The 21,530-nt window shown below is 44.5% G+C and overlaps 1 protein-coding gene and 1 long non-coding RNA gene across 2 annotated transcripts in view; one reads left to right on the forward strand and one right to left on the reverse strand.

The window, feature by feature from the left end:
- Positions 1–7,829: 7,829 nt before the first annotated feature.
- LOC135443185 (uncharacterized) lies at positions 7,830–8,568 on the reverse strand. The gene is made up of 3 exons (XR_010438866.1): positions 8,495–8,568; positions 8,170–8,255; positions 7,830–7,938 (listed from the first exon to the last, which is right to left on the reverse strand). It is a non-coding gene; the product is annotated as an uncharacterized LOC135443185 (long non-coding RNA).
- A 7,124-nt stretch (positions 8,569–15,692) lies between these two features.
- The window catches only part of GFOD1 (Gfo/Idh/MocA-like oxidoreductase domain containing 1), a 70,847-nt gene continuing 65,009 nt past the window's right edge, over positions 15,693–21,530 (forward strand). Inside the window, exon 1 of the mRNA XM_064705243.1 lies at positions 15,693–16,254. Coding sequence (XP_064561313.1) covers positions 16,002–16,254 — 253 coding nt within the window. The 5' untranslated portion in view covers positions 15,693–16,001. The remainder of the gene's footprint in view (positions 16,255–21,530) is intronic.

Consider the following 21,530-nt stretch of genomic DNA (forward strand, 5'->3'; position numbering starts at 1 on the left):
TTGCATGGAAGTGCTGTGGGGAGCTCCTTGCAGATCAAAAGAAGAGAGATACATCAGGAGGGGCCTTACCAAAATACTCTGCAGTCCAGCTCACTGGCAGCAAACCTTATACAAGCCTCTTTCTGGGGGAGTTGCAGGGAGTCCAGCTTTGTTTGGAAGGAAGGTTTGACAAGACTTGTGTGATGGATAGTGTGGAGCAATTAAAAAGGGGAGGGCAGGCAGACTCTTCTAGCATTTTTCCATTGCTATTTGGGTAACTGGAAGACCTACTTTTGAAACTCTGAAGCAACCATAAATTCCTGGAGAGAGACAAGATGCTCCAAACATTTTGTTCCTGACAAAAACTGTTCTAAGTTTTGCTCCCTGCAAACAAAAAGTGAGCAAATGCCAAACCAGTCATCCAACTTACTGTACAGTTCAGTGCTTGTTTTGTGCTGTCTCTTTTGGGCACCTCTTCTAATCAGAGGGGTTTTTTTTTCAAATCCTCTTCTTTCCCTGTCTAGCTTGACATTTCTTTAGAACATCTTCATAATCGCTTTGTAAGGCAACAAATTCTGCCTCTCTGTTCTATTTTGTCTCTCCCCTTCCCTTGTGTCTTCTGTGAAGAGCACAGAGAAATTTCTTCCACATATTAAGCAGATATTCCTGCACCAGTAATTTCTGTTTTGTCTCAGGCAATCCATCAATCTTGTGTGATTAAAAGGTAATGTCTGTATGAGGCTTGTATCTCTTTCTACTAAGATTTTTCTATACCAATATATTGAGCAAGGAAAAGCTCTTCCAGCCGTTAACAGGAAATGAAGGTAAAAAATGTATCCATTTAAACCAGACTTCCAGAAGTCAGTTGAAGGAGCACTAAACAGTTACAGGCAGGAACCTGCCAGGATCACTGTTTTGCAATGCCAGCTGAAATTTGAATTATTTGGCAGCTTTTTGACTAGAAATCAGAAGAGAGTTTTGAGAGTCATGAGAGGAAATCAGGGAATTTTTTGCTTTTAAAGCTCTTTAAAACTCAGTGGTGCTTCTCCTCCCCTGGAGGTTTATGAGCATGCAGCAACTTCTGTATTTAATAAAGAAAGCAAGCACAGCAGAAAGACTGAAAATCTTTTACAGGGGCAATGGGGATCAATCTTCATGTGATAACAGACCAGAAAATGTGGTTTCTGGAAATAAAGGCTTCAGCATCTTGGTTTGCATAGTCCAAATCCACCATCACGCATCTTGCTTTATCCAGTGCTGAGGTCTAATTTAGAAGCACTCCACAATGTCAAGCATTGAACGTGGCCTGACTGACACCTCTGGAGATCTCCTTGACCTCCCTTGAGAGGGATCTCTCTGGAGGTTGGACAGCCTGGCCAGAATGAGTTTAAGTTCCCTCCAGTGGTAGGAGGGTAGCCAATGCATATGAACAATGTGGAAGAGAAGGTTGCATGGTGTGAATAATCTACTTCCCCTGGTGGAAACAGGGTGGTTCTAATCAACATGTTACAAAAAACCAGAGAAATTTCTTTCTTGAAAATGATCAACATATGCCATCTTTGTGACAAGCCTTACTCAAGAGCAGTAAATTGGGAGTCAGTCAGAAGTGTTAAGGATGCCTTGGAAGCGTCTTTGTGTTAATGAAGGTTTCACTGGAAATTAAGGTTTTAAAACTGTGCTTTTCTACCAGGTGTGGGAATGCAAAATTAATGCAGATGCAGTAACCATGGCTCAGTGGAGAGGCTGTGGGCTGAAACTCAGAAGATCTGGTTTCTGTTTTGGGATGTGCTGATTGTGACATGGAAAAATACTTTATGCTAGATTTAGGAAAGTTTAATATTTTTGGCAGTCACAAATCCAGTTTTATCCTTCTGTGCTCCCAACCTTTCTGTGCAGTTAGTTTTCCAATTGTTGAATCTCCAGGTTCAAACCTTTTTACCCTCCAGTCTGGAAGCTACTAACAGTCTGCAAGATATCAGAAGGCGATTTGTGGGAAGTGCCATAGTTTAAAAACAAAATTAAAATATTGCCAAAGGCAGAATGGGGAAAATGCAAATACTGAACATCCTGGGTTGTATTTGGCTGTAAAAGAGAAGCTGCTGTGATAGTGTCTGCACAGAACAGCCTCTTGATTTGTTTCCTAAAAGATATAAGTTCCTCTGGGTTTGAGGAGCATCACTTTCAGAGCATGCCTTTGTCACCATCATGCCCAAACCTGCGTTTCTCAACCTGCTCTGCATTTGGAGTCAAAGTTCATATCATCTCCTCTGACAGCAAATCTGGAGGTGACAGTATGTTCCCTCTTATGCATAAACTCTGTAGTTAAGGCATTAGTTCAAGTTGTAGAAGAACCAAATTCAAACCCCCCTCTGCCCTGAGGGAATGTGAAATCCCATCTCTGACCTTTTGGAAAGTTGTCCTTGCATTCAGGCTCCCAGCAGCTCTCAGCCTCTCCCTCCCCCTTCCTAGGGAGTATTTCCATCCCTCCTAAGCCAAGCATGACCTTGCAGCTCACAAGAGAAGGCCCTTGCTTGTGAGGAGGTTCACACCTGAGGCTCAGTGTTTGCTCAAATTAAAAGCTCAGCATTTCAGTACTGTTTGCTAACAAGGCTCTAAAGAAAGGCAGAACACGGAAATGGGGAGCCAAGGCATGAAGTTAACTGGGACAACCACTTATGGAAGTGATAAAAAAATATTCTTCACTTGGAGCCTTTATTGCACGTGAAGAAAGTGTATTTCCTGTATTTCAGTTTCTTCATTTTAGCTTGGTCAACAACTTGTTTATTAGAATTGAGGAATTAATTATAGTTTAAAAGATCTGTGAATTTATTTTTCCTACCCACCAGTCTTTGAATCAACTGAGACATCAGGGCTACTAGAGACCTACTCATTCCAGGCTGTTTAACCACTAGTTAGCAGTTATTTCATAAGCATCAGTTTTCCTTGTATGATAATACAGTCAATTTTAAATACAAAACATGTTTTGACATCTTCTTCTTTCATATTCAAATCATTTGATATGACTTTATTTGATAACGGAAAGCAATGCTGCCTCTTGCTATGTTATTACAGCCTAATTTCTATCCAAAGGCATAACTACTAAGAATAAAACCTTGAATTGCCTAGTAAGTACAAAACATAATTTACCCTATTCTAATATAATAAAAGGTAAACATGAAACATTTTAAAGGTAAAAACATAAGCATTTGTATAAAAATGTCATTGGTTTCAGTATTTGAACATATACATGTATATATCTATATTATATATATATATATATCACATTTTGAGTTAGCAAAAAGTACGAAATACAAGAAACAAGAAACAAAGTACAAATAACAAAGAAACAAGTACAAATAACAAGAAAGTATGAAATACAGTAAAAGTCTTCAGATGCTATGGAAGAAATCTCAGAGGATCACCAACTGCTAAGCATCAACTGCTCTTTGGACAAATGATGAAATACAAATTCAAAGCAGGAACAAAACCTGATAACATTAGCTGAGTTCACTTGTTTTCTCCTTTAAGTGACAGTTAAAATAGATTGTTTAAGTCCCACACACATGAATCACTCCACCCAAGCTCATTTTTCACAACAGGAGGCAGTGAGTTTTCGTGCCTCTGCGGTTGGGGAGGAGGAGGAGGAAGGCGGCAGGCTGCTAACCATGTCACTGCTGGCTGCTGCTTTGCTTCCCCTCCTCTCCCTCCCAGCCCTCCCTCAGAAACAGCTTCCAGAAAATGCACTTGTCTCACCTTGCTCTCTGTTGCCTTTCCCAGGAGCAAGGCACTTGTGTTTTCTGCCTGGCCTTTCACCTCTCCAAACACACATTCCCCTGCCCTTGTCCTGTTTATGCTTCCCACACATCTCTGGTGATGGGCAGGTACCTCTGGGACCAGCAGATAGGTCTGACCACAAATGCTTGCAGGAACCTGAGATTTTCATGGAGAGGCAAGTTGCAACAGGTCAGACTTCTTGGACATGCAGGAAACTGGGACCTAGTGCATCTGAAAGGAGAAAGCCAGAGAGATGGGGTTTGGCATCCTGGGAAGTGAGGAGATGAAAAGTAAAGCAGCCTTGATACATTGGTTCACCCCAGGGCAAGAGGCTGTTTACTATGCTGCTGCTTACCTGGGATTTATCCACTTCTTTCTTCCCTCCCTTCTGTCTGACTCTCAGAGTCACTCCATCATTGCACATCCTGCCCACATTTTGTACGAAACCAGCCCAGCCCAAATGCAGCATAACTCCCCTGGATGCCTGTGGGAGAGTTTCAAAATGCCACCAAACCACTCACTGCAATTATACCTCCTTCCAGGAATAGGAAGTGAGCTCTGGGGCATTTCCAAGGGCAGCCACGTCCGGCTGCTGCTATGTTGCTGTGCATGCAGGTTACCAAATTCCCTGATGTCAGCTGCTGCCTCTGAATTATTCCAAAACTGTTTGCCATTCCTTTTGGGTTGTCTTGTTTTGGTTTGGTTTTGTGTTGTTTTTGTTTGTTTTTTTTAAATAAACATTCTGAGTGCAGTGTGCTGGTAGCCATCAATATTCAGATCAAATACCACTGTGTGATGTGCTGCCTGGGGGATAAAGAGAAACAGGAGATGACATTGGGTGCTGCTAAAACTCGTTATCTACTGCTTAGCTCCACTGCAAGTCTGATGGCAGAGAACTGACTCAAAGCAGATTTGTCTGCCTTGACTGAAAGGCATAACTGCAGGATCCTAAAGCCTTGTAACCATGCATATTTTGGTTTAATGCAGAGAAGAGCAGGATTTGCACCCACATGAAACTGCTTTGAATCTAGGCTTAGGGCATTTTCTGTGAGAAAAGAGTTGATATTTCCTCCTCCTTAATTGTCATGAAAATGAGTCACGACTTAATTCTGGACCATTTTCTATGCCAGATGAACAGAACAGTGATTCTTTGTTCAGATATCTGAAATGATAAAAACAATGCAAGGATGAGAACATCAAATTTCAGTGCTTAAATCACAGACATTCCCCTTCCCTCCATTGGTATCTGAAATGTCTGCAAAATTTTTTCACGTGCGAAATTATTGAAAGAAAATGTGAGCATCTCTCCTTTTGAGATGAGCATGATTTCATTGCAAGTGCTTCATGCATATTTTTGACTTGCCTCTGAGCCTTGCCCAATCACAAAGTTCACTACACTGGAAACTATTTCTCTGTGCAATCAAACCTGGTTAAGTCTAAAGTCTGAGGGTAAAGGCTCTAACCCAGATTTCTAAAATGATTTGCAAATGTGATTAAAACCAGCCTAGCTTTTCATGGTAAATTATAAAAATTATGCACCTGACAGAGATATTAACCTGAGCTCTGCCAGTGATTGCATTGCTGTATTCAGCACTCTCCTTTGTCTTTTGTCAGAACAATAGGAGCACAGTCACACATTCGACAGTGTCCCACATAGGGTTTATGTGGGACACAGCCCAATGTGTACTGCACTGGATTTGTGATTCCATACTGTCCTTAATAAAGCTGCCCTACTTTCCTTGTGTCTGTGATTTTCTAATATTAGAAGTGCTGAGTGCTATCACGTAGCCTTATTAATATTAAAAAAAATATTCTCTTGTTACTGAGAGGTCCTCATTCATCCACTTTTGGTCATTTGTCCTACACTGAAAGGTGTTGTGTCCTTCAGCATTAGAAGACGCGCACAGCTGGAACATTGTCCTGTGCACTACAGGTGAGACATGGCACAACTGGAAGTTTCCTGCCATAGCCTTCACTTGGATGAGAAATTATGAAGTCCTTGCATGAGGGTTTATTTAACAAACCACAGTTGCTGCACCAGTTTCTAAAATGCTAAGAATCCATTTTATTCCTAACGATTAATGCTTGAAGCATGGTGATGATATATATACTTATCTGAGGTATTAAAATACTTTTGAAGAAACATTCTTCTATTAAATAAAGTTCCTTTGAAGGACGTATTTTAATTGCAAGATGAAGATTAAGCCTTGCTTAAATATTAACAGGGAATTCTGGTGTGGAAATTTTATCTGTTTATCTTGAATTGGGAGTCAGTCTTTAGCAGCTGTGGTTTCAAAGACCATCTCAAAAGTATAATCTCTTTAAAATTGGTGCCTGGTTGCCTGCCTCAGTTTGCAGATTTCATGAGAGTCACTCTCTCCTATTCATTTGGACGTTGATGACTCAGGCCTGGATACCAGAAATCATTTAACCATTGTGATCATTTGGGCACACAAGGGCAAGACCTGTTCTGAACGAGGCAGACACAGGGCAAGGCAGAAAGAGGAAGAGGAAGCAATTAAGCCTGATTTCAAGAAGGAAGTCTCCAGCTTCAAAAAAGCCAAGAAATACCTTTGGCTCTCATGAAAGAGAGAATAGAAAAACATCTGATGGTTTCTTTGTTAACAGGAAACCAGTGCTCCAAGTTTCTGATCCCCTGAAACACTTGACAGCGTGCTGTCCTCACCCCATTGTGGATGGGGACCCGAGGGACCCCAGGAATGGACAGGTTTTCCTCCCCTGAGCAGCAGACATTGCTGCTTTCCTGAGAATGACAACACTCGGCTTCTTCACTGCAGACATTGCAAAGGTTCAGTATTTGCCTGGATTGAAGAAAGAACCTCCAGAAACAACAAAAATAATGGATTTACTATTGCAGATAAAGGAGAAATAGCAGAGAGCCAGGAGCCTAGAAACTGGACTGGACTGAATTTACCCTGTGTGTAATTAAACAAGACATGACTGACTATTATTGATTTAATGAAGCAAGGTCACAGAGCAGGTAATACAGGCCAGACTTCAACATAATAACATCAGTACATTTGGCAAATCTAAGGCCTGAAATTTAACAGTTTTACAGTCTTAAAGAGCATGATTTCAAGGGAGCAATAGCTGTGCAGAGACACACCAATATCTGAAAATGTTTGAAAGCAAACTGCACTAACCTTGCTTGTGCTACAGTGCTAGCATGAACCTAGCTAATGGGTTTTCTCTATTTTATTTTCTCAATGCATAAAAAAGAAAGTTAATGAACTTGCTTTTTTTTCAGATTAAAAATAATCCCAGTACCAATCCACAGATCTGATTCCTTGTGCCATAAATTGAAAATTGAAATGGAAACAAATGAGGAAGGCTGCCTAGGATCATAGTAGCATACTTCAGGCTGGCACGGAGCTCAGTAGATAATGCAGTAAATACCACTGCCTCAGTACATTTCCCTTGCTAGCACGGAAAGAGAAGGCTGGCATTTCATTGTGTCCAGGAAGCCAACAAATCCAGACCTTTGGACAGATTATAGGAAAAATACAAGTTTCAGTACTGAATATCATTAAAATATATATATATATGTAAAGACCAGCAGCAGGACACAAGCCTTCATTAGATGAGAGCACTCTCGAGAGGCAATTAGCTGTGTTAATCTCTTTCCAAGAAAGAGACTGGGATTCAGTATCAGCAACTGGGATTCAATACCTTTCTAGCAAGCACAGGACATGGGCTTGTTTCAGCAGGTAGACAAACATTCCTTCCTCCTCTGTCTGAATAACAGAGCTTTTGTAAAACAGCAGCAGGCTTGCCATTGTGAAATGGAACTGATTTGCAGCACCCTGGAAGGCTGTACAAGTCTGCAGTATTTAGCATACCTGACAATTAAAAATTATTCATGCAACAGATACATTTTCCTTTAGAACCTGTTCCATAGCTCTTTCCATTAAGGTTTCTTGCAAGTCACATTGAAATCCCGACTACTTTCTGAGACAGGACAGTTGAAGAGGGAGGCAACTGATTCCAACATGGAGAAGTCTTGAGTTACACTCCCTGGTCATTTAGAGCACAAGAGCTCTTTATCCCAGTGTGTAGGAAATTGAGCAAGGTAGGCTGGAAAATGGCCTGGCTGAGCACAGATCTGCTCCTCACACTGAGGAGTAAGAAAGAAATGCACAGGCAGTGGAAGCAGTGGCAGGTGACCTGGTGGAAGAGTACAGGGATAGGGTTTGAATGTGTAGGGATGGGGTCAGGAAAGCCAAGGCAAAGCTGGAACAGGACTTGGCAAGGGATGTGAAGAATAAGGAGAAGGGATTCAATAAGTACTTAGGTCAGAAAATAAAGGCTGAAAAGAGTGTGCCCCCTTAGAAGCAAGTGGGGTGACCTGGTGGCAAGTGATATGGAGAAGGCTGAGGTACTCAATGAATTCTTTACCTCAGCATTCACTGGCAGTCAGGCTTCCTGCTTCTCTAAAGTCCCTGATCCTCTGGGTAGGTGTGGAGGAAGTAGAGTCTCTCCCACTATAAGCAAAGAGCAGATTCGGGATCACTTGATGAAGCTGAATAATCACAAGTGTGTGGGATTGGATGAAATGCATCCCAGGGTCCTGAGGGAACTGACTGCTGTCACTCTCCATCACATCTGAAAGGTCACAGCAGTCAGATGAAGTTCCTGGTAACTGGATAAAGGGAAAGATTGCTCCAATTTTTAAAAAGGTGAGAAAGGAGGATCTAGGGAACAACAGAGTGGTGACCCTCACCCCTGTGCATTGGAAGATCAAGGAGTGGATTCTCCTGGAGACATGCTAAGGCATATGGTGTGAGTCCAGAGGAGGCTATGAAGATAATGAGAGGGCTGGAGCACCTCTCCTTGTCTTCAGACAAGACTCAGCTGGAGTTGATCAGCCTGGAGAAGAGAAGCTCCAGTGAGACCTCTTTGCAGCCTTCTGTTGCATTAAGGGGGTTTGTAAAAAAGAGGGAGAGGGACTTTTTGCATGGGTAGATAGTGACAGCAAAAGGAGCAATGGTTTAAATTTAAAGAGGGCAGGTTTAGATTAGGTATCAGGAAGAAATTCTTTACTATTAGGGTGGTGAAGCAGAACAGGAGGTTACCCAGGGAAGCTGTGGCTGCCCCATCACTGGAAGTGTTTGAGGCTGGGCTGGACGGGGTTTTGAGCAACCTGATGTAGTGGAAGGTGTCCCTGCCCATGGTAGGGGTGTTGGAACGAGATGCCCTTTAAGCCAAACCATTTTATGATTCCATGACTTCAGGATAAAAGAGTGCTTTCTGAGAAACTGAACTCTTTCAAATCCCACCCTGCATGGCCAGGCTTAGACATCTAGAAATCACAACACATGCTTGCTTTCATCCACTCTGGCATGAGTTATAAAGTGATGATTCTCTGCTATTTTCATCCCAAAGTAACATCTCAGATGTCCTGCAAGCAATGTGCAATACAATATTGCTAAAGTAGTAACCATTTTGGCTGCATATTACAGCTATTTGCACAGCACTTAACAAGTGTGATATGACACAAGCGACTGCTTAGGCTCCAAAGCACTTTTCAGAATTAAGAATTTCTATATGACTCATTCCCACTGTTGTTTTTTTCCCCAGTTAAGCACTAATATGACAATCCCCTTCTCTGTGGATCTACTTACATAGTTCAACAACCACAGATTTGCTGAGGTGGCTTAGGGAGCTTTAGCTATTGCTGCCCAGTCCTTGGAATTTATCCAGGGTTTCTGGAGGCCTGCAAGAAGCCCAGGCAGGGCAGTAAACAGACCAGGCACATAAAGTTAAACATGTGGTGGGCAGGAATCATGCCTCCTCTGCAGGCCAGTACCGGGTACTGTGCTCTAGGTCTGTCTCAGGAGTGGCTGCTTTGCTGAAGGCGTGTCAGGGATTTCATATGCAGGTACAAAGCATGCAACACATCTGGTGATGCAGTGCTTGCACCTTTGCTGGCTCCTGCATCCATGTTTCTGCCAGGAGGGAATGACTGAAGTGAGCTTTAAGAACCAACCGCACCAACATGGGTCCTGGCTGCACCGATGTTATCACAGTAATATTTTCTGAAAAATCCCTTTGCCCAAGATTTTCTCCTGGGAAGCTGAGAAGCCTCAGAGAAAAATGAAAACAAATTCTTATCTCATTTGTTTCTCCTGTGTTGTGCTCACATGTGGAATGTGTTTGGAGATTGTTTACCAACAGGTGGTTGTTTCATTGGTCTCATGTGAATTGTTTTGACTCATTGGCCAATCAGGGTCAAGCTGTGTCAAGACTCTGGAAGGAGTCACGAGTTTTTATTATTATCTTTTTAGCCTTCTGTAAGTATTCTGTATTCTTTAGTATAGTTTAGTTTAGTATTATTTAATATAATATAGTATCATAAAATAATAAATTAGCCTTCTGAGAACATGGAGTCAGATTCATCATTCCTTCCTGCCACAGGGCACCCCATAAATACAATACCATGTAGCTGTGTGTCTACTCCCTGCTTCCATCAGGTGATCCCATGTACAGTTCTGCTAACAGGGTCTCCACCTGCTTCCTCATGTTATTGAACTGTGATAGACAGGAGCTTAGGAAAGCCAGCCAGACCAGAACTGTAAATGTGTACCAGCTGTGTGTCCCGTTTTGGGTGCCTAGCTGTCCTCAAGCACCCAAAAAGACCCAAGAGAGAACAATGGAGAACATTGCGCTCATTTTCTCTGAGCCCTAACTTCTCCACATGTAAAGTGAGAACACATGCTCTTGTCTTCATAGGATGTCACAGGTTATCAAAGAGGGGAAATTGTGCTTGTTTAGATCCTCCTCCGTGCCTTAGTGAACAGAGCAGCAATGTATTCACAACTATCTTGTTATAATGATGTAGTTTCTGGAAGCTTTGGTGGCTTCCTCACAGCCCAACCACACTTGGCATACATGTCTTCTAAAGAAAGGGTCTGGAAAGTGGGAAGGAATAAATGTAAAAATCAAACTAAAAAGGCTCAGAGACCCCAGGCATGGTCACAATTCTCACTGATCAGAAGAGGACTGAATGTATTATGAACCCTTTGCTAGCAATGTGGTCTACTCTAGTTTTTTCTGTTGCATGTTAGATCATTTAATACTACAAATGTTAAAGCAATTTCTGCCTTCAGAACTCAGAGCGGGAACTTCTGTGTATTCTCAGTGGAAATGCATTCAAAGAGACACTAAAACAAACTTGCTCTTCACAAGAACAAACTCCTGTCAGCTTGGGAAACTGCCAGTTGTGTGGCATTAGATGTAAAAGAGGACTTGAGCAACTCATCTCAGACATCCTTTCTCGAGCTGCACGTTAAAGCTGCGGATGAGTCAGTACAGCTGAGTAGGAGAACCGGACAGGTTTGAATCACCACTTTTCCCCCATCTCTGAAGCAATACTGTTTCAATGCAAATAATTTCAACCTCAGAGTAATAAAAGAAGCCCAGTAGTGGTGATCACTAACCTCATACCCCAGAAGGAATTGACTGTTTAATGAAAATTCACAGCTGTTTCATGTTTAAAGACACTGATCTATGTAAAAGGAAATGAGCTAATTAATCTTAAATCCTGGAAACTGAGAAGTATCTGAAGAGACAGCAAGCTCTGTTTCAGGGTTTCCCTGAAGCTATGTCATATTCAGCTCTTTCCTTTCTTGTTCAGATGTATGTTTGAGAGGTTTGGGAAACGCAGCTGAGAAGTCTGACTGGATAAATGTTTAAAAACCTGAAAAAGAACAGATTCTTAAGCATGGAGAAGTAAAAAAGAAGCAGTGGGTTCCTGGTACTCCGTCAGGTGGATCTTATATCTGTCTTGAGTTGAGCAGACTCTGGAGTTGAAAGCTCTGCAATACTTGGGAAGACGCATTCACGTATTTGGAAAGAAAATTGAGAATGTTTATTGACTAGGTGCTATCTGTATGTGTGAGAACACCAACTTTCTGCATTTCACTTATGCTAAAAGATAATGCTTATTTAATGCTTGATTGATTTTTGTACCTTTTATTTATCCTATTACATCTAGTACTTTCAACCTAAAACTACCTTAATAATAATAAAAAAACTAAATACAAAAGCTAATTTTTTCGGTAGTTAAGTAGAACAGTTTTGAACTTTTGCAAACAACTGTATGAGAATTCTGTAGAAGTGCAATTGAGCTGGGATTTCTCACAAAAAGTTGGTAATATACCTATTACAGCCATTGTACAGTGTAGTGACCTGGAGCCACAAAACTCAGCTGAAATAAGTAAAAGAAATAGAATTGTGACTACCACATTTTATTAGTTTCCTGCAGGTTTCATTACAGAACTTAGAAAAAGGATGTATGAGACTTTCATGCTTTTGTTTCTTTTTCTATGTGCAACTTTTTTCTTCTTCTAACTTACTTCTGTTTCCAGAAGAAAAATCAAGAATGAACAAATTCACTGTCTGTGTGAGAAATCTCTGGGTGTGTGTCTTCATTGAAGGAAGCTTTAGCAAACTTTAAGAACAAAATGCTGGCACTCTTGCCAAGATTGACACGTTCAGAAGAGTGAAGGTATGATACATGGAGTGCGAGAGGCTTTGTAGTTCAGTACACTCAACCCAGGGAGCCTTGGTCCAGCTTAGACAGAACCTTCAACGTAAGGCACTTAGTTGTGGTCTTAATCTTTTTTGTTTTGCACAAAAAAAAGGCTTGCCCAGATTTCTGATTTACGGTCAGAAGTAACTGGCAGCATCGGTGTTGTGGATTTGAGCAAAGATTCTGCTTTCACTCATGTTTGCAGTTGCCTACAGCACGGTGAGGACATGACCTGTATCCTGAAAGGCCAATTGTCCTTCACTGCCTTCCCTCTCTGGGTGCTCATGAGGACAGGCAAGCGTGGCAATAGGTGGCCCTATTTCACATAATTAATTGAGAAAGATTTGATCCTGCTGAATACAATCAGTCTGCAGTATGGCCCCAAATGTCCCTCCAAAAAATGAGGGGGAACATGGGGCTGCTGCAGGTGTGATAATTCAGGTTCTCACAGGCTGACTTGGCTGCTGGAGTGCTGAGGGCTAGGTGCCATCTGCATCTACCCAGTTTAACACTTCAAAGTTATGTTCACTTAAATGGAGAAAAGAAATTAAAAAGTAAATCAAGGAAAAATTCTTTCTAGGGAAATAGAATGTGGGTGACGATCCGTAGTGGTGCAGAGTCCCCAGGCAGGTGCAAAGGAGAGCTGCTTTATTGCAAAAACCAGGCCTTTTTAAGCAGTCAGTTACATAGCTTTAAAGCACAACAAACATAATTCAACCAACCACCATACACCACGATGTGAACACACGGTGGTTATACAACTTGTTTTTCTACCCCTAATTCAGCTGAATCTCCTTCCCATAGTCCTTTTCCACTTAGCCAAAGTAACTGGCCTGAGCCATGATTTTACAAGGCCTTCCTTTTGTAAAGCTTTACTTATTGCTAACAACAGTGAACATAGCAGAACATAATAATTTCATTGCCTAATGTAATAATTTCAGTGCCCAGTCCTCAATTCCCAGTTTGAATGCATTCCTGAATATTTCCCAAAACAAGGACCTTACTGAGAACTTCATAAAGTGCCTGGTGTCTGCTAAAGTAAAAGCTATATATTGACTAAATAGGCACATAGCATCTACTTCTCTTCAACCATCACATATTTAGCCTGGTCCTGTAACCTAGCTACTTTTCCAGGTTTTTTTATTATGCACAGACAAGTAATTAAGACAGATATTCCAAATTCTCATTCTGGGAACAACCCCTATCAGCAGGTTTGAATGTTGGATGGAGAGCCCAAAAGCAGTCTTTGTATTTTAAAGAAAGGTAATATCCTTGTGGTTCTCTGACAAATAGAATCTGGATTATATTTCAATTGTCAGAAGCCAAAGAGTATCCACCTCCTTCACTTCAGTGCTAATAGGGCATGGAAAGCAAAACATGTTTAACTTGCATCAAGCCTTTCAGTGTCTCTGCTTTTTGTAATAAAGAAGTCCTGTGAGATGGTAGCAGGAAAAAAAAACACATCCCACCTCTTTACAGGGTATGAGACAAGAGTGCTGCCTTCCAAGCCTAGTTTTTTTGAACATGTGTGGATTATATTTCCAACATTGTCCCTGGTGCATTTCCAGAAGTCTCATATAGGAAAGGTTCTTAATTTCTTTCGTCTTACTTTCCTTTTCCCTTTACTTTCTTCTCATTCCTTCCTCCCCCTTCTCTTCCTTTCTCCTAGGAACTGGTAAAGAAAACAATTTGTGGAAAAACGTCTTTACTCTTATCCTCTAATTGGAAGCAGGATGTTTTGTCATTTTTCTGTTAAAGAGTCAGTCAGGCGGCGAGGCAACTGTGTGGCACTCGCGAGAGCTGCTGTGCTCTCACCTGGCTGATCTGTGTGCAGAGCAGGGCAGAGGTTCACCTCTGGGGGAACGGGGTCTGCACAGACCTGCATGAGGCCAAGGGCACCACAGTCCTCTCCTGCTCCCAGGCCCACCTGCAGCCTCCAGGTTGGCAGCAGGGTGGCTCTGGAGGCCCAGCATTCAGCCCAGACAGGGATAAGCAGGAGCTGGCACCGGGTACCATGCCAGTGGTGCTGGAAGGTTTCCTCTTCTGGAAAGAGAGTTTTTACAAGGGTGTGTTGTCATAGGACAAGGGGCAATGGTTTTAAATTGAGAGAAGGTGGGTTTAGATTTGACATTAGGAAGAAATTCTGCACTATGAGAGTGGTGAGGCACTGGAACAGGTTGCCCAGAGAAGTTGTGGCTGTCCCCTCTTTGGAGGTGTTCAAGGCCAGGTTGGATGGGGCCTTGAGCAACCTGAGGTAGTGGAAGGTGTCCCTGCTCATGGCAGGGGGGCTGGAACAAGATGCCCTTTAAGGTAATTTCCAACTGAAGCCATTCCATAATTTTATGATTCTATGATTTGATGTGTTGCAAGCTTTGTACCTGCTTATGAAATCCCTGACACGCCTTCAGCAAACCTGGCATTCCTGAGACAGACCTAGAGCACAGCACCGGGTATTGGGTCTGCAAAGGAGGCATGATTCCTGCCCACAAGAAATTTAATTTTATGTGTCTGTTTACTGCCATGCCTGGGCTTCTTGCAGGCCCCAGAGATCCTGGAAAAATGTTGTGGACTGAGCAACAGTAGCTAAAGCTCCCTAAGCCGCCTTAGCAAATCTGTGGTTTTTGAACTATGTAAGTAGACCCATGGAGAAGGGGATTGTCCTATTGACGCTTTGCTAGGAAAAAAACAGGAGAACCCATGTTGCAGTAAAGCTGAAAAGCCTTGGTATTTCTAAGGGAAATGAATGAACAACAGTCCAGCGTGGGATGGGTTGTGAAGATATTGGCTGCGCATCCCGGGTGAGTGGATGTGGTGGGAAGCACAGGTGGTGGAGCTGGAATCCGACCCCATGCACGGCACTTTTAGGGGTTCAGGGCAGCTCTCCTCGTGCTCTGGGACATCTCCGTTCTGGAGGACCGTCCCAGGAGGACACGGACCGCAGGGCATGGGCACGACCGGCTCACGCCAGTCTGCCGCTGTTGCTCTCCCAGTTCTCCTGTACCTTCACTGCGGCGTGACTCCGACGACTCCCCATCGCCACGACCCCTCAGAGGCTCTCCCGTGGCGGAAGAGATGGGGGAAGGAGGGAAGTCTCCGGAGATGCCCCGATATCGACCTGCCAGGAAGACGGCAAGCCCCGGTGGTGCGGCGGAGCGCACCTGTGGGCGATGTCTGCACCGCATCCCCTCATCTCCGCATCCCCTCATCTCCGCATCCCGGGCCGCTCCGCTCCCGCCGCTGCCAGGGCGCGCCCGCGGCGCCGGTGCCGGCAGCGGGGCGGTGCCGGGGCGGGCGGCCGCCAATGGTGCGGCGGGGGCGGTGCGGGCGGTGCAGGAACACCCGGGAGGTGACAGCGACGCACCGCCCTCCCGGCGGCGAGCGGGCGCCGGCGAACATGGCAGAGGAGCGGCGCTGAGCCCGCGCCGCCGCCCGGGGAAGGGCGGTCGCCCCAGCGCGCCCCGCGTCCGCCGAAGGGAGCGCAGCGCCGGCGCCGCCGCGGGGCTCTGTGTGATGGTGGGGGCATGGCGGGGCAGCCGGCGGCCGCGGCGCTGCTGAGGCGGGGGGCGGCTGGTCCCGGCCCCGGCGGCGGCGGCAGCAGCAGCAGCAGCAGCGGTACCGAGCGGGGGCTGCCTCCCTCTCCCCGCTGAGACAAGGAGGGAGCGCCTCGCCTCGCCGTGCCAGCCGCCTCGCCGCCGCCATGCTGCCCGGGGTGGGGGTGTTCGGCACCGGGCTGACGGCGCGGGTGATCGTGCCGCTGCTGAAGGCGGAGGGCTTTGCCGTGAAGGCGCTGTGGGGCCGCACGCCCGAGGAGGCGGAGGAGCTGGCCAAGGAGATGAGCGTCCCCTTCTACACCAGCCGCATCGACGAGGTGCTGCTGCACCAGGACGTCGACCTGGTCTGCGTCAACCTGCCGCCGCCGCTCACCCGGCAGGTCGCCGTCAAGACTCTGGGTGAGTGCGGGCGGCCGGGGGGCGACCCCGCCTCGGGCTCGGGATTCGCGCTCGCCTCGGGCTGAATGGAATTGAACCTTCCCCCTCAGCGCGGAGTTTTCCCTTCGCTTCACTCTTCATGCCCTGTGTCTCCGGAGAGGGGCTGGCCGAGCCGCGGGTGCAGGCCGGGGACCGCCGGGGCGCGGGGGATGGCGCTGCGGCAGCCCGGTGTGACATCCCGTATCCCGCTCCTCGCCGGCGAGGTCCCTCGGCGCCGGGGACCCGCCCCTCCGCGATGCTCGGGCAAGCCTATGCAGGGCCGGGCCTGACACCCGAGGGTGCGGGCGGAGGGAGCAGGTGTCACCCGTGTCGTGGTAAAATGGAGAAAGTCGCGGTAAAAGGGAGAAATGACCATCCCGCCCGCCGGTTCCCATCCGCGCCTGGCCCGGGAGCGGGGATCCGGGATCCGAGCATCCTGCCCGCGCTGCTCGGGGGGCGCGGGTGTCCGCGCTGCCCCCGGACCCAGCTGCGAGCCAGAGAGGGAGGCAGGAAGCGGTGACAGCAGAGGAAACGCTTAGCGAAGCTCACGTACAAAGGGAAGGAGGGACTGGAAAAGTAGGCATGCACTGTGGTGAGCCGCTCTGGTTTCAGGCGTGCGAAAGCGGGCCGCATCTCGCTTTCTCCTGTGTGAGCGCAGGTCTGGGCTTTACTCTGCCAGCTTCGGCATCCCTGGTCCTCGGACACTGGCTGTCCCAGGGATTTAAGTGGAAGCACCCTCTGCAGTAAAGGAATTTTAATTTGTCCCCTCAAATATAGGTGACAAAAGGTGAAAATGAGAGGAAAAAGCTGTGAGGTATCGTCGCAGAGAGCATGGAGGTTTATGAGCCAGGGTGATTGCTATTGCTCTCAGCCTCATAAATGTGTGTGGTGTGTCGTAGTGTTAAATTGCTACTAGCATACTCATTAGAATTAGTCACCATTCAAATGCTGCTAATATTGCAGCCAGCTAGTGTTTTCAACGTTTGAAATTATGCAATTAAGGAAATTAAGTCAGTACCTAAAGAAAAAATCCTGCCTCAAGTACAGCGTAGGCATTTGTCTGGAATCCTTGCTCAGTGTTACTTTCTGTACTTGGAAATGCTTGTTCTTTGAGTCAGAACATTTACTTTTCTTTTATAATATTCTTGACTTTTTCCTGAAGATGCTACACTTGCACCAGAAGCCTGACTCGCTTGCCAGAGTGATATGTGAATGAATTTACAGTGTAGAAGTATGTATCGTACAAAACACATATAAAGGACAGTATAAGGTAACAACGTTCCACGTTTGACACACAATAATTTGGAGACAATTGTGTCAGTTTTCCTGTGACACACTCTTCCTGCAGGTGTTGCTCATGGAAGTGTCCAGGCTTGCCTTGTGCTCTTAGAGGTAGAGTCCCATGAGGTTTTAGGCAGACACAAGGCATCTGTTAGAAGAACAACATTTCTGAAATAATCAAGAAACACAATTGGTGTGCTTTCTCTCAGAGGGCCAGACACATACCTAGCATAATAAAGGAATAATGTTTTGTCCTTCTCTGAATATTTCCAGATTAAGGAAGAAAAAAAAGTCTGTTCTCAAGCATGAGTTGAATTTATGAATGATTCTATGAGTTGATGTAGCTGAGATGTTAATGGTACCTTGCTGATGCAATCTGCTAGCAACAGACTAGAGCAGGAAAAAAAAGGTGTTTTCCCTCTTTTTATTAGAACATCGCCATTCTTGGTTCCCTTTCACCTCTAGAGGCCATTCTTCCTCCCTTTCTCCAGCAGATGTTATTTGTATATTGTAGAGATAACAAAGTTTGTGTAAAAATGATCATTAAACAGGAACTAAACATGTTACAAGACGATAATGTGCAACATCTGATAATTTTTTAAATGCGTTTTACTTAAAAGATTGTTACAGAAATGTGTCTTGGACTACAAGTAACTCCTCTCACAGTTATCTCAGAGGTAAATTTTCTTTTTTTTTTTTTTTTTTTTAATACAGACATTGGGTCTATAACAATGAAAGTTCTTGCATGGTCTTGTAGGTGCAAACAGGGAGCCAGAGCAGCATTTCCCAAACTGCTGAGAGGAATATCTCTCTGCTGGCAGCTCTGTCTCCTGGTCCTGCTTGCCCTTCATGGCTTGGGAGCTGCTGTGCCCTGGAGTGATTATTTTGCTTTAATCAATGGATTTTCTGGTTTGTGGGAGAGAGTGCAATTAAGTGGGAGGTTCAGAAGTCTCTGGTAAACAGGGGTAATGTTGTATAGGTTGAGGAAAGTAAACAATAGAAAAACATTCCTTACTCTTGAAATTACAAACAAAAAATATTATGTGGCAGCTAGTGATAGGACATAGATGGGGATACCAGAGCTTTGCAGATGGAGATTTCAGGAGGTCTGAACATGATGTCCTGCATTGCAGTAGAAGAGGTTGAGAAGTCATGAGTTGCTTTTTAATAACATGTGTATCTGGCTTCTCTATTACAGAATGAATGTCTGGCCTGGGAAGAGACAGGGACCAACTTTTCTTTGCTACCCGTGTTTTATTTTAAAAGGTCTTATTTCCCAAAGCTGTGTTCTCATTTGGTGAAGTTTCATTATTGAGAAGTGAAAGCCCAAGGAAGCAGTTGGTGGTGTTTCCATCACCCACCTAGAGCTGAGTTTACCTTGTGAATTTGCAGCACGTTAAGTCCTGTCTGGCCTATTCCTGATGCAGACTCCAGAGGTGAAGGTGGGGTGAAACAGGTGTCCCCACAGCTGTGTTTAACTCTGGCCACTCGGCAGGAAGGACTCAGTAGTTTTGTTTTCACTGATGCACCTGACATGGAGATGTGGTGCTGCTTGAAATGTGTTTTTGGCACAGTGGCCCATCAACTTCTCTTCAAACAGAAATGTATGAATACATGGCCAACCTGAGGAAGTCCCCAAAAGGTGGCTTCCTGGCAGCTGTTGAGGGGAGAAAATGGGAGAAATAAAGCTTCAAACTTGCCCTGTTAGCTTTTCCTTTAAACCTCTGCTGCCCATCTCTATTAGAAACAGGCTCCTGAGCTGCATCTGACTCTATGGTAGTTTTTTTTAGGAGTAGGATCAATGTTGGGCAAGTCTTTGGAACCAGCTGAGAAATCAAGAGAGAATTGGAAACCAGGCTGGTTTGAACAGTGACCAAAAGCTGTGGTGTTTTATGTGAAATACGCTGATGACCTCTGTCACTTCTGGATAAAAGGAATCAAATTCCTTGTTTGCTTTTACAAAATGGGCCTGATTGACCTTTTCCCTTTCTTGCCCCTGGTCTGTCCTGTTCGCTTAGGAGCTCTTTTTATTATTGTCTTATATTTGCTCCCTGGAGCATAATACAAAACTGATGTCCTTACTGACTTGCTGCTTGGTGGTGAAGAAAGATCAGTGGGTGAATATCAAGGTAAGCATTGAGAATAATGCTGCTGTTGAATAGGGGTGGTTTCTCTTCTCACTGAACTGGAACATTCAGTGTGTTTGCTAGAAGTTGTCCTCTCTTCCCCTCCCTTCAGTAGTACAGTCATATCCCAAGCCTGATCAGACAGGGGAGCTGTGTTTGCATAGAGGAATGAAATGTGTCACCTATTGAATGCCTATTTGTGCCCAGCATCAGAAGAGCTGCTAGTACAGACAGTATGATATGAGCCTCCACCTAGTTCAAAACTGTCAGCACATGACTTTTCCCAGTGTAATTCCTCCTCAATCAATTAGATATGACATTCTTCAGATCCTGACTGAAATGCTTGCTTTGTGAGACTGAGTAGCTGCCACATCAGGTACACATTTACTGTGTGTGGTTCTGAGAAGACCTTGGTGGCATTTCATCTTGAAGGCACAGATGTTTCCATGTGCTTGGTCCTCTTGGTGTTTCCCTCAAGTCAGCTTGGATAAAGAGAACTTATTCCTGAGCTCCGCATGCAGTGTTTCTGGGGAGCAAATGTTTTGCTTTTGAGAAGACTCGAGTACCAGATGTTTAGCATATCTCTGGAGATGTTATCCTTGATTCTATTTACAGTTGTTTTGCTTACTCTTTCATCCCAAGTTAAGGACAGGAACACTGAGCCGTGTGTTGAGTATTTACTGCGTGTGTTTGCAGCCATGTCTATGTAGTATTACTTTTTAAAATGTTTATGTTGTAGTAGTTCATGGTAGGAGTCCATTCTGCCTGGGGACTACACAGAGTATGATTTTCCCAGCCCTCCAGAAGCTGCTCCTCTTAAGGAGCACTTAAAGTTTTTTGCTGATTGGTAGTTCTTCTATACTTGATCGTGGTCATGAGGGAGCATCTTTATTTAGAGAGGAACATAAATAGTACTGCTCAGATCCTTACCTTCCCACCCCTTCACAGGAAGCACTGGCACCACACAGGCGTGCAGTATAGGCCTGCTGTCCAAAATGTGTGTGTGAGAACTCCTTGTTAAAGCACTGACAATATTATTGCTGCATCTGTCTCTGAGGTATCAAGCTGCAGTGAAATAATTTACAGATCTGATGCAATCTCCAATGAATTTCTACACTCCTCTGCACCCATGCAAATCAGGCAGAAGTTAGTGTTGTAGTAGTGGATAAACTCAGTTCAGAGTTTATAAAGCATTAGGATTCCTGGGGAAGAGATGCCCTATTAAGGGAAAACATTATCATGACTATTTATTATTAATAGCAGTGTAATTTCTGTCCTGTAATATTGAGTTTAAATTTGACCTAACAGCAGTGACTTTCAGCAGAACAGCTCCTTTCAGCTCCTGTGCTTGGAAGGCAGATGACTTTGCGGCATATTAAATGTGAATTATGGTCATTTTAGTGCAAAAGAAGTCAGATGAAGTGCTGTCTATCTTTAATCAGCAGAGCTAGCAAAGTCTGTGATGCCTTTTTCTTACATTTATTGTAAAGGCAGTCCAAAGAGCCTGCTGGCAGCCGGCTGGATGTCATCTTTCTACTCAAGTGAGGAAGGTATCCCACAGAAAATGGCATCTAACTCTTCCATTGACCTTTTCCTCTCAGTACAGCCGACCTTTAATGCCAGGGTTATTCCTGTAAAATTCTGTCAGTGATATTCGGCCTCTGAGACAGCTGAGGTAAAAAGACATGGGTTCAGGTTTTAAAACAAAACTAATAAAAATAATAATACAAAACCAGAAAACCCCCCACCTCTTGTTTCCTTCATGACCTTAAAATCAAAGGTGTGTTTTCATTTTTTTCCCAGTTGCTCTCTTCTGTGTGAAAGTAGCCACTGATTCTATTATTACCCTGG

Source organism: Zonotrichia leucophrys, chromosome 2, assembly GCF_028769735.1.
Source record: "Zonotrichia leucophrys gambelii isolate GWCS_2022_RI chromosome 2, RI_Zleu_2.0, whole genome shotgun sequence".
NCBI classification, from domain to species: Eukaryota; Metazoa; Chordata; class Aves; order Passeriformes; family Passerellidae; genus Zonotrichia; species Zonotrichia leucophrys.